Source organism: Molothrus ater, chromosome 16, assembly GCF_012460135.2.
Source record: "Molothrus ater isolate BHLD 08-10-18 breed brown headed cowbird chromosome 16, BPBGC_Mater_1.1, whole genome shotgun sequence".
NCBI classification, from domain to species: domain Eukaryota; kingdom Metazoa; phylum Chordata; class Aves; order Passeriformes; family Icteridae; genus Molothrus; species Molothrus ater.
The window spans coordinates 11133358-11146634 of record NC_050493.2 but is presented as its reverse complement, the minus strand read 5'-3'; the positions used below and the strand labels follow the sequence as shown (position 1 = coordinate 11146634).

The window sequence follows — 13277 nt, the reverse complement described above, 5'->3', positions numbered from 1 at the left end:
TATCTAGTGTATTTTATCCTGGCTTTAGATGAGATATTTATTAAAAAGGTATTTAAAGAAGTTCTTTCCAGCAAAGAAATAGCATCTACAGTAAACAAAAAACTCTACTAAAGTAAATATATAATTATATTGTTTAAACTACTGAAAATACAATGTCTTCTATCACTACAGATGGCAACCATAACAACAAAAAAATTCTGCTGCATAATAGCAATTTCAAGATGGAGCAAATGTGCATCTTTGTGCTGAGAAGTCATAATTCCCTATTTTAACTATTTCAGAAAAGGGAAATTGCTTCCATCTTTTATCTGCAAGATTAAACTGCTTCCCCTGCCCCCAGCAATTCCTAGCAATATTAACATCTAATACAGAATACAGAAACACCCCCTAAGCTCAGGTCTTCTTCAGGTGCTCTGCCTGCTTCCACAGAAAACAAAAGCTTGTGTTCCACCAACTACAAAAAGGAGCTTCCTGTACTCTGCCTGCAGTAAGACATGCATCACCATATAAGTCACAACTCCTCTGAAAGGATAAAGGAGGCAAAAGGATCACACAGGTCTGTTTTGAAGCATTTAGAAATGCTAATTAAAACAGCCAGTGTTATAATCTCATGTTCTTTCATGTACTGCTTACCTTTCGTAGCTGATTTGTGAAAAATAAGGTCTGTAACAAACTGTTCATGTAACAAGTTGCTCCCTGGTTCTTTAAGCCAACATATCCTGTGTGCTTCTTTGAATCCCACCTAGAAAATAGTTTGTGGTTAAAAACAAGGAAGTTCTGTATTCCAGCAATAAAGAGTGTTTGTTCTAAGGTGGTGCTGCTGGTAGGTATCAGCTACTCTCCACTGCTACTTAAGGTTCAAATAAACTCCACTACTGCCTGCCAGTAACAACAGGCTTGCAATTAGATGCTTAGTGATTTTATTACCTCTTTTTTAAAAATATGTTCTATATGGCAGAAATATGATGTCCTGTGAGTGTCCTGGAGCTCAGAGCTGTACTTTCAAGAGCAAGTCTACACTTCTGTACAACCCCATTGTTTACAAGTGCCATGAAGGAGAACAACTGAGATGAAGCAGTTTTACAACTGTAAACCAAGGCAAGCTAGCCAGCACTTGGCTGCACATGAAACCCCATCAGCTCCCACACCACAAATGCTCAGGCCACAACTGCAGAGGTGCTCAACCACAAACCAACTCACACAGAAGTTGAGGCTCCACAGCATTTTGCTGACTGATGCAAACAGAAATTTAAGCTATACAAAATCTCTATGTGACTATGAAAAAATTGCCATGTAAGAATTCATCAAAAAGTAGTGACAAAGTGAGGATGTCTGATGGGAGCTACAAATGACAATAACACAGAATACTTGAATGATCACAAGCAACATAAAAATATTAGAATTAAGAATTTTTAACACTGCTTTGTTTTTAATCAAAGATACTTACGCTACTCCGTGTGGAGCATCTGCTTGAACATAGACTTCAAAAGTAACTTTGTCCTCTTCTATAAAGCCTTTTTCAGGATCAGTAACTTCCTGTAAAACACCAATGACACAGGAACATGAAAAGTGGAACATGCAACATGACTGCAGTGAAGCATCCTGTTAGACATCACTTTCTCATTTCCAAGCCTGAGTTATCAGTAGTAATAAACTGAAAAAGAAAAACTGAAGAACATCAAAGCAGTTGCTTTTCAGCTTATTAGATTTTCATTCTTTTTTAGTGTCTCAATGAAGGAAACTTGTTCCTGCCTTCTAAGATTTTGCAGTAGTTTTTTGGTTTTTCGATGATGTAAGAGTTGGTAATCAAATATTCTACTTCTTCTGGACAATATTCCAAAACTTCTGCAAATGCTTAAAAAGCTCTCACAATTCAAAAGAAACCTTAGTAGTATTATTAGGGCATTAAATATACATGTATATATACACAAAGAACACATGGAAATGCACGCAAATTTATGTTGCTTCAGAATGTCAGTGACTATCACTTAGTGATAACAAAACACAAGCACTCAGGCAGAAAATAGTAATGAGGGAATATTTAAATTACAACATAAGTAAAAGCACTCAAAAAAAATCAAATTAACAGAGTAAGAAATTGAAAAGAAATCTACAGCAATGATAGAAAAAAAACAACAGCTTGAGGAAAAAAAAACCTTTGCTATCAGCATCTCAGTATGCAGGACAGGTACAAAACTGCTCCTACCTAGCAATAGATTAATATAATATATGTCCAGTTACTTACACTCCAGGCCATGAAGTTAGAAAAGCCCCAGTCATTCTCCTTATGAAAGAACAAGTGACTAATACGACGACTGAATGATTTTTCATCATCCTTGTAGTTTATTATCTTGAGAACTGCTTGTGCATGACAGGACCATGACCTATAAATACAGAAGAAACACTTGAAACTCTTTCAAAACCAAGCTTTTTATAGCCATTACATAATTTTTTTTGTTAGGGATTTTTGGTACATTACTTTCACACATCTGATTTTTTTTCCTTATTAGATGTTAATTGTTATCGAGGGCATGAACCTCTGGGGCTTTCTGAAGCCACAATTATGAACCTGGAATGGAGATTTTCTTATGGCAACAGTGTTGACAAGGAAGTGTGTCAGTGGCCTGCAGGTTGTTTAAAAAGCTGGGGGCTCCCCCAGGTGAGTTAGTTCTGATCTGCCTCACTGCACAGGGATGGGCAGCTCCAAGTGCTCTTGGTGTCCACAGAGTGGGAGGTCTCAGCCTTTGCGAAGCAAAGGATGGGGAGCTTCCACCCTCCCTCCCACAAGATAAACTCCCCAATACTAATTGTCCCAGCAGCACTTCTTCATGACCACTGGTGTTCAAAACCACCACTTGTGCAAGGCAGTCAGTGTGGACACAGCTCAGACCAGGTCCTGTCACTGCCTCATGCAGCAGTGAGCAACACCACTGAGCACTGCTTGCTCAGCTCCACCAGCTGCACGTTGGTTGGTACTTCTTTTTCTGTAAATGCTTGTCCTGTGACTTGTTAGCTTTTTCTTTACATTCTGCCCTCAGCACTCACCTCTAAATTCTAAAAATGATGAAGAAGTGGAATTTATTATTCAGAGTAAACAACCAGCTTTGTGAGATTCAGGGCCAGAATGGATTGACCATATTGGAAAGGACACCTGAGGGGTCTGCACTGTTCCTGGATAAGCTACAGGAATGCTCCAGAAATTTGCAGTTATCTTTTAAATTTTTTCTATTATTTACAAAAGTGATCAAAGGTAGTCAATGCTGATTAGCATGCAGGACCCTAAGAACACACACATGTTCAGATCTTTCTGGATGAGTGGTGGACTCCACTTAAGGAGAGCACTCATGCCCTGCTCTGCCTGCACTGTAGCAGTTACCTGCTCACACGCTTCACTGGGCAGCATTTATAGCTTGGCATGGTTCGAGAAGCTCCATTTTCATTAGAAATAAACCCAGAACTTTTTCCATGCCAAGAAAACTGTCAGTCAAGGGCTTCTCCTTCAGCAAGCATATCTCTAAATTCTTCCACAAACTTCTAGTCACACAAGCTGATTTTAGTTCATGCTAAAGAGGGGATTATTCTTATGCTTTGAGATTTAGAAAGGTGGGGGGTAAAGGGCACTCAAACCCTTGCAATTCTCTCCTCTTGCAGAAAGCAAGGGTTTGTTTGTGTTTCTTGCAATAGATTAACCCTGTACAATAATTAAAAGGCTCTTACGTGGAATCAGACTCAGCATTGCACTGAAGGAAGAATCCTACACTCTTCTGGTGTGGTCTGTCCGGGTAGAGCCGAGGCATCACCATGATCTTCCATGGCAAATTCCGAACGAAGCACGGAGGGCTGAGCACTGACTCACTCAACCTGTTGAAGCGTTCCACTGTAAACTGAAATGTTGCTTCTGATCGCCAACTTGTATCTGTAACACACACACACACACCATTGCTTCAAACACCTCACCTTCTTCACTCCAAAATGACCAACAGCATGTAACATGAGCATGTTTCATGTAGTGGAATATTGGCAGCAACAAAAACATCCCCATCCCACAGGACTTAATTACTGACATCTCAATTTTTTCATTTTGAAAAACACTGCAACTCCATTCAGGCAAACATGGCACTGCAAGACACATTCCTTTTGTACACTATTTCCTTAAATGCTTCTTAAGGATTTGTTACCACTCCAGCTTCTTCTAAAGCAGCAGGTGCAGTAAGACAGAGACATCAAATGCTCTACAACTAAATCACAGCCCACTCTAACTCTTCTTGTTGTGTAGCATCTCTACAGCCCAGTTTAAGTCACTTCTCTGCGTGAACCCATATGCACAATGGAGTTTCACAATCTGTTCAAATGCCCTGTTGTGATATCATGTCACCATTTAGTTGCTTTTGGCTTGCAATAGTAGATTTTAAAACAGATGAATGCCAGAGGATGGTTGTTGGATTTCTGTAAAATCCTATCAGTTTGCTGAAAATCAGCTCAAGTGTAGGGTCCTGTTTCTTTGTGCTACGCAAAGACTTTAGAGATTTGTAGTGGTCTAGCACTATATCAAATGAGACTATTTTTTTTCAAAGAGCTTATTTTGACACACACAATTAAAGTAATTTTGCCTTCTTCCCACATACCCAGTTCTTCACCTACCACAATCTGTTCTGCTTCTGTAGTACACAGCTATAACAGGGTGCTGGAGACTGTGACAGCTTCAGCAAGGCACAAGGCCAGGCTCTCTTTACTGTGACAAGCCTCATATTGCACTCAGAGGAAAAACCTGCAACTTATCCCAATAACTTGACAGGCCAGGGATGCACAAGACAGTCCCATGGTTCCAGTCTGACACTGGTGTAACAGGGAATCCTCCTGGCTCTAAGGAGCTTGGATGAGCACAGGGCAGCAGGCAGCACCCATGGTCACCCTTCTGCTCTCCTGCACCCACAGGGGATGCACAACCACACGCGTGTCACACATGCAGTGACACTGAAATCAAACAGCACTGAGGGACAACACCACTGAGGCAGAAGTCAGAGTGTGAGCAGTGACAAGGCACAGAGTACAACAAAGGTGTCCCTGCCATACAGGGAGAGCAGTGGTTTACTCAGCTTGGCACAGCACCAGACACGGTGCTGAATCATTTTTCCAAAACACAGGTGAGTCCTGATTGCTACCTTAATTTAAAAATGGAACACTCTTGATTGCAACAGGGTAAAGATTATACATTTCATACAGAAAATTACCAAGTTTTAGCCACAACTGCCAGGGAGCTATGACAGATTTCATTTTTCTCCCTTGTGAAGCAGTTTTCAAGCAGTTGTCCTACTCCTGAACTACAACACACAATATTTTTTTGTGTATGGCCTGACAGCCCCAAGCACTCCAATTACCTCTTGGAGGTAGTACAGCCCAAATCTGCTTCCTGTCCCCTCCACTCCTGCAAAGACCTTCGTGTTGCCCTGTGCTGTCAGCTTCCTCAGTAACACCAGAGTTCAGAGGATTACTTTCTCCTTTTTCCCTGCCTGGAAGTGCAGCTAACTACAGTCTGTCACCTACTTATAAAATGCTCTCTTCCCAGTTTCACTACTCACTGCCCGTTGACAGAGTGAAGAGCTGATCTTCTACACCTAAGAACCTGACAGGCTGCAGACAGAGGAGCTCTAACTTGATTTGCAGCCAGGATGAAACAAATCTGTAACACACTTAACAATTTAAAATCAGTCTTGTATCACACGCGTATCTCAAACCAACTTGAGGCCACCTCTCTACTCACAATCATGATATCAGTGCTTCTGGGCTCAGTTTGAGCTTCCAAAAAACGAGCCAAGTTTGCTTTCTGCCTCCTTTGATGCAGCTTTCAAAGCACTTCAGCACAAGGATGCAGCAGTGCTGCTACAGTGTCAGCTAAAAAATGCAGCCCACGCAGCATCTGCAGATGCTTCAGAGAAAGTTTGCCTGTATTTCTTGATTTCTTTTCAGGAAAGCCTGTGCATGAGAGCTCACCAGGGAATGGGAACTCTTCTCTGTAAAATATTTGAGCAAGCACTAGTAACTGCTCCATAAAAATGCAGCCTTGTAACACAGGTCAACCCTAAAATAGAAGTTATTTTAAAAATAACAACCTTCCTTTCCTGTCAGTAAGCCTATTTTTTCTTAGGAAGTATAATGGATTAAAGGATGAATTTTATTAGAAAAAGAAGTTTACATAGCAAATGTGAAAATTATTTTGAGTACACCAATAAAGCCTTTTTTTGCTATCATGAACATGTCCTCCAGATGCCAGTTAAAGTCTGAAACTGGCAGCAGGATAATTTAGTAGTGACTGGCAAGTGAGACTTTTCTAAATCCCAGAAATTGAACACAGGGTCAAAAGGACTGATCCAGCTGAAAATACTTGGACAAATTACGTGCAATGGACTGTCTTTGCTATGTGGAAAACATTTTTTTCATTGATGTGATGAATGTCACATTCAACATCTTCACAGAAGAAAGATCCTTCAAATCAGGGATCCAAATACTGAATAGGATCCATTTTAAAGCTGAAACACATATTTAAATGTTGATATTTTGGGGAAAAGCAGATTTCTTTATTCTCTTAGTAAATGTTGCTACCTTGAAAATGCACTGGAGTTATTAAAATATTCTGAACCTGAATTATTAATGGAGAAACTGGCTGAATATTCTATGAATATTTTAATAATGATCCAAATACAGCATGCAATACCAGCATATGGCTAAGACTGATGCTTCTGAAAGCCTTCTTGCCTCTGCAATTCCTCACAGAAATGAGACTTCAGGAGGCAATGGCAAAGCTGTGAGTTTATGTTCAGCTAGGGACCTTCTGTTTGAACTTTAACTTCTAAGAGAATTTACTCTATATGTTGCTTTGAATACTGATGCACTTGCAAACAAGTTTTGATCAGAGCCTTGTTTTTAATATCTTTTGCTTTATTTGCAGAGGCTGCTATTCCAGCTTTTAAAGTCTGGTTCATTTAAGTCCTTCTCCATACAAAGCACAGCACAGTCCTTCTGCTGTTTTTTTTTAATTGCTAAGACTTCACACAGAGCAGCAACAGGTACTGGTCTCAGCCTTGAGAGAACACAGCCTTATCTGAAAGTCCTGCTGCAGGTCCACTGCTGCTCCCATTCCCTGTGCCTCACAATGCCTGCAGCCTGTTGCCTAGCAAAGGGGATGAGAGCTGCACTTTTTTTTTTCCCAATCTTATCAGTCATTTCTTTATGTGCTAAGCTGGAAGAACAAAACCAGCTCAAAAGTTTCTTGAACTCAGAAAATCACCAAAAAGCCAATTTCTATGATCCAGCTGGCCACATCAACCTTTCATTTTGCTGTTCATCTCTCTCACAGGAACCATTAAATTCATTAATTTTGCTGAAGAGGTATCTAAATTCTCCTCGTGCATTCTGTATCAGCTAAGATTGATGCCCCTTGCTATGAGTAACAGCAAAGGAAAACTGCATGTTTATCAGAGAAGCCTATATCTCCCATTTTCCCTGTCTTTGTAATCTCTGAGCTGTCCATTACCCATGCACATCATACTGCAAACCAGGTTAGCAAGAGCACAAACAGCAAGAGAACAATTGCACTGATGTGTAAATAATGCAACAGCAAGCAATTAATCTGATTTACAAGACTTGGAAAAGAGGCACCATCCACTTACATTATGCAAGTCTTCAGGAATGTTTTTGCAACTCTAACATTTTGCAATAACACTCTTCTCTATGTGTGTCAATGCACAGCTGTAGCAGCACCAACATGTAGCCAGACACTCCTTATTCAAATATAATGAGGAACTATTAAGAGGATTGCTTAACAATCACACTTGCAGCCTGAAGGGTGTCCCACTGCAGAGTGGGTCCAAGCTCCTGACCATGCTGGAAGTCCTTAAAGGCACAAGAAGCTTTCACAAACCTTCTGTCAAACGCCTTCAGATACTTTTTCTCCCTAGTGCAACACCTTCAATGCCCAGTTCTGAGAGGAGTCAAACAGTTGGGAATTGATACAAACAGGTTCACAGCAGTTTTTTGACTAATGGGTCCACACTCTTCTGAATGAAGAGGTGAATATCTGATTACTTGCCAGCCCTGACACAGCCTGGCTTTCATCAGCTATTCCTGCAGTTTAAGTCCCTATTTTGGCTAATTTGTACAAGTATATACAGACCAACCAATGGACAAATTATTTTTCTAATTCACCAATGTTTTATGTACTGATTGTATCAACAGCAAACACTATCAGGCTTTATATGTATAAACATCCCTACCAAGAACAGAGCTCAAACAGATCTGTTCTAGCCAGTTGGTGTCAACCCATGTGGCCTTCTCTTGCCACCCTCTAAATACCAGGGCCTAACAGACATTTAACATCTTTTATAACAGCTTTTGATAAGAAAAGACTCTGAGCAATAAATCAAAACCCTCTGAATGAGATTAGGTAATCCCACAAATAAAATTCATAGGCTAAGCACATTTTTCTTTAATAGCAAGACTCTGGTTATTGAAAACTTTATCTTTGCCAATGATACAGAGGTGATTCAACCATGATATGCTTTTGTTCTGAATTTAAACCCTATTCTCTTCATGGAACATCACTATTTTCTATAGTATTCTACATTCCTTGAACACATTAAAGTAAGCACTTTTTTGACCTTTAACCTCAAACTCTGATTTTTCTGCAAAAAAATCACCCAACATTTTTGCACAAATCTAACTAAAAGTTTAAGCTTAGTCCTAAATGCACTCTCACAAGACAGCACAAAATATGGAACAAATCCCACTCATATGATGTTTCCCTTCTCCCAACTCAATTTTACTTCATTCTTCAAAATGAGCAGTCCCTGTCCATATCCTTTCCCAAGAAAAGAAATATCACTGCACATTTCCTCACTAAACAGAACAGATTTAGAAACTTGTTACCTTTGTTTAAATATACCCAGAGTTATAGTTATTTGATCCTCTGCAACAAACTGTACACCCTTACTTTCATTTAATGGACCAAGAAAAAGACTTCAAAAACACATGTCCCTTTTATTAACAGGACATTAATACATAATTTTTCTTTTGCTTTTGCAAGTAAAATTAGGTGTCAGAACTGAGAACAAAAGATGTTCATCAACAGAATAGTTACCACTGACTTACCACACAAAGACAAAACCAGATCACAGCTGCCACCTGACAAGAGAGCAGGACAGATAAGGATTCTAAACACCCTGAAGGAATTGCATAACTGATAAAATTACAGCAAAGCCCAACTGCAGCACCTTTAAAGGGCTGTATCACAAAACATAACAATGGACAGTAGCACTTTCAGCAATTTCTAAATGAGTACCTAGAAAGTACAAGAAAAAAATCCCAAGCCTTCAGAAGTCTAATCTTATTGTACAGCTATGCCAAAAGGATGCCTACACAGAAAACCAGCAGCCATAACTACAGAGGGATTCATTTTTTTTAATGAGCTGCAGATCACAGGACACAGGTAAGAGATGGACTATTTTCTCCTCAAAATCATACAATTAAAGAAGCCAAATAAACCACATGTTTATCAAATATTAACTTACCATCTTCCATGTCTTCCTCAGTGTTGTTATGTCCGTCAGCCATCGCTACATTCCCATTAATGACAGGATTTTGAGTAATTCTTGGAGGATCATCTGTATCTCCAGCTAAGACAGAAAAAAAAAGTATGTAAAAATTAAATATGTAATTAATAATCAGAAATTAACTTTTTTGTCTCAGGTAGTGTTTATGAGACAGATGAATAGTGCACACTTGTACAGATCAGTATTTATTTAAATTATTGCTCAAAAGTTCTACTGGTATGTGTCTAAAAAAAATCCCCAGATAGGTGAATATTTATGGATGCAGAAAAAAGTCCACGTTAATGTGGAATACAGACACAAAGAACATAAACGTTAAGTTTCCAGATTGCCTTGCAATCAGTATCTCATAATCAAGTCTCATTAAATAAGAACTTTCTATTTACTTTCTCTTGCATTCTTAGAATGCAAGAAATTTTTACACAAGTTCAAGTTTCTAATAGCAGACTTTCTAAACTAACAAGTTGCTTTAAGACTTCTTCAGTGTTGCTGGTTTTTAAGAAAAAACCTCAATCTCTAATCAAATGTAACTGTAAGATTTAAATCTTGGGTAAAAATTGCAAAGGAAATCTTTTAGGATTAAGGAACATTTTAGACATAACATTTTCCAGTTTCCAGCCAACACTGCCATTATGTTTTGCTCCAGTGACCATTACATATGTAAATGCCACTAAACCAAGAGATATGAGACAACTTGATGAACTGGAACCCCACTATTTCCAAGTTGCATTGCCTTGATTGAACAAGCACATTCCTGATTCCTCCAACAACTGAGCAACACCTCCTTCCATTGCTTCCACACCAAAAGCCAGTGGAGAGCATGACTCCAGCAAAGTGGGTATGTTCTTGGATAAACTAAACTGCCTTGTATCATCAAACTGTAAAACCTATAAGCCCTTGCAACCATCTCAAGGACAAGCACTACTTAAAAGACACTCTAATTTAAAAGGTCTGCTGAGTTTCTCATTGCTGTACAAGTCATGCTATTAACTTATATATTCCACTACTGCTCAAAAGCCCCAAGGTCACTGATTCGTGTAGCCAGGAGCAGTTTTGTACCTAAAAGCTCCACACAATATCAATCAGTGACACAAGTTACTGACGATGTGCACTGCTGGGGATGCAGGCAACCTGTGCCACAGGATGGAAAGCGCTCCCAAGGGACACAGCACGATCCCAGCTGCAGCACAGCAGCCCGGCCGTGCCCTCGCCCGTCAGCACCCTGGACAGAGCCGGCCTGGCCAGCGGCCCTGCCGAGCTCCCGGGCGGCTCCGTGCTCCTCACGGGCACGCAGGGATGGATGGATGGATGCCCATAGACCGGGTGCCACGGGCCGGGGTGCCGGCTGCTTGCAAGAACTGCCAGCCAGCCCGGACACTTGCCTTCTACCAGACTGCAGCTGAGTTTCTCCTGGGCAAAACAAACACAAGCGACGACAGGAATCGCTGTGTGATCGTATCTGAGTCCTTGAAAAGCCAGCGAGCTCCCACCAAAGGCAGGACAAGGCACGGGATAAGCGCAGCAGGAGCTCTGGAGCGCTCCCTCTCCTCAGAGCACACACCATGCTTCTGCAGCCTCACTCCAATTCACAGCACACAGGAAGATACTTTCACACCCAGCACTTCTATTCTGATTGTTTACTCTCCCAGTAAATCTGCACAAGTAGTAACCTCTGCCCTCAGCACCACAGAAACAGCTCAGGTTAGAGACTTACTCCTGGATTAGAGCTATGCTAGATCACAACTCAGTGCTCACCCACGGCTTCTGGACACTTCGTAGGGTGCAGCAGATCTCACTGAGGTACCAGTGAAAAGGGTACTGGGAAACACACACTGCAGCACTAACACATGCACTTTGCTAAATTCTCAGCTTTAGAACAAAAGCAAAATCAAGTATGACTTGAAGTTTTGACTTTGTAAGGAGAAGGTTAGCAGAAGATTGGCTCGGGTGTGGCAGAGCCTCAGGGGCCCCCTCAGCAGCAATTGGCACTGGCAATGCTGCAGCACAACAACAAGTTAAAGATTTACTACAACAAAATGATGGGGGGACAGGTTTGAACTCCTGCAACTTAAGAGCGGGAAAAATGACAAAAATCAAGAGTGAGAAGGAAAGATCTCCAATTTCATTTCAACATCCTGCCTTCCCCCCTGCTTTTTGAACCTTTTAACAGCATGTGCTGGTCTAAACAGAAAGCTGTCCTCTGGGTCACTGCATTCTAGAAACATACAGCATGTTCTCAAAATGCAACAATTGTTTACACTAAATTAATACTAACTTTTTTTAAAATTATTTTTCTTCCTAAAGTTATCATCAGTGCAACTTAGTATCTGGAAACAAACTGAAGCCAACACCTTAGGAATAGTTTTGTTCTTCACTAAAAGCATATCCGATATTATCTTTAAACAGGGAGTTTAAGTATTGACACCATGTTTCATGGGGAAGAACTGATCTTAATTAAGAAAATAAAAAGCTTTCTATGAGATACTGCTCTAAATTATCTGAAAGTATGAGGAGTTAGAGATCATCGCAACAGCAATCAACTTAAACAGAGACAGCTTCTGAGATACTGTTTAGTGATAAGACAAATGAACCATGATGAATGCCCCTGCTGCTTCTTCTGACATGGATGGACACAAAGTTTGTGATACAGCTTTCAGATATGGAAACCAGATAACACCAATCAATGTTTCTGGCTACTGTGAACAAAGGAAATGTTTTAACTGCTAATAAAAGTGAAGTAATCCTTTATACAAACAAAACACAACCCCTCTTCAACAGATGTACTAGCAAGCAGTATAACAAAATATATTTTCTAGTAGAGCATTGAAAACCTGTAATTTGTGTTTTTCTCTCTTGTCCTTAAGAGCTCATAAGAAAGAACTGTAAAATCATACCAAGGTTTAATTAAGAAACATGTTTTCCTTTGCCTCAAGCAGAGGCAATGCCAAAGACTTATTCAAATTATACATTACAGGATTAAGAAAAAGAAAAAATACCTGTCCACACTGGCCAGGAAAACCTTCCTACCAAACATACTACCTAATACACTGCTGTCTTTAATGCAGCTTAAACCAGTGTGTCAACATCACTCCAGTCATGTCATCTGTCCATTCCCATATCAGAATTCCCAGTTTTAATGACAGCCCTGGAATATATTTGAGATGCAGTCTATGAATCAACTGAAAGTTAACATAAACCACATCAATTAAGGAAGCATCACAACAAAGTGACTTTAGGAATAGGAAATGTTTTTAACTCTTTAAATACATTACTGCAATGTTCAATGAATACAGCTTTCAATAGCAAATTTGTAGACACTAAGACTGTTTCGTAAGCATTTATTTTTCACCTCCTCAAAATGCAACACATGAACCTCTGTAGATATTCTTTTGTTACAAAAAGGAATGCAAGGCAACATGAAAAATAGTGATGACAATTTCTTCTGAAACATTTAACATCACATACCTTTTTCTCTCTGCCCATGGCACTGTGTTACAAATGAAAAATACAAAGAGTTTACAGGGGATCTCTGAGTTTGGAGGCTAAGACAACTTCCAAGAAGAGACATTTCAGATATTAGTGAGTTAGTGCACAAAAAAGAGCTTTCACTTATTTCAGCATTCATGATATTTCAGTAACTAAGTCTAAACATTGAGAAGCGCAACTGGAACAAAA

At 39.9% G+C, this 13277-nt stretch overlaps 1 protein-coding gene across 1 annotated transcript in view; it reads right to left on the bottom strand.

The window, feature by feature from the left end:
* Window positions 1-13277, bottom strand: part of USP7 (ubiquitin specific peptidase 7) — a 69966-nt gene that overhangs the window by 29818 nt on the left and 26871 nt on the right. The window contains exons 2-6 of the mRNA XM_036392357.2: window positions 9564-9668; window positions 3718-3916; window positions 2246-2384; window positions 1448-1536; window positions 634-742 (exon numbers count right to left, since the gene is read on the bottom strand). Coding sequence (XP_036248250.1) covers window positions 634-742; window positions 1448-1536; window positions 2246-2384; window positions 3718-3916; window positions 9564-9668 — 641 coding nt within the window. The remainder of the gene's footprint in view (window positions 1-633; window positions 743-1447; window positions 1537-2245; window positions 2385-3717; window positions 3917-9563; window positions 9669-13277) is intronic.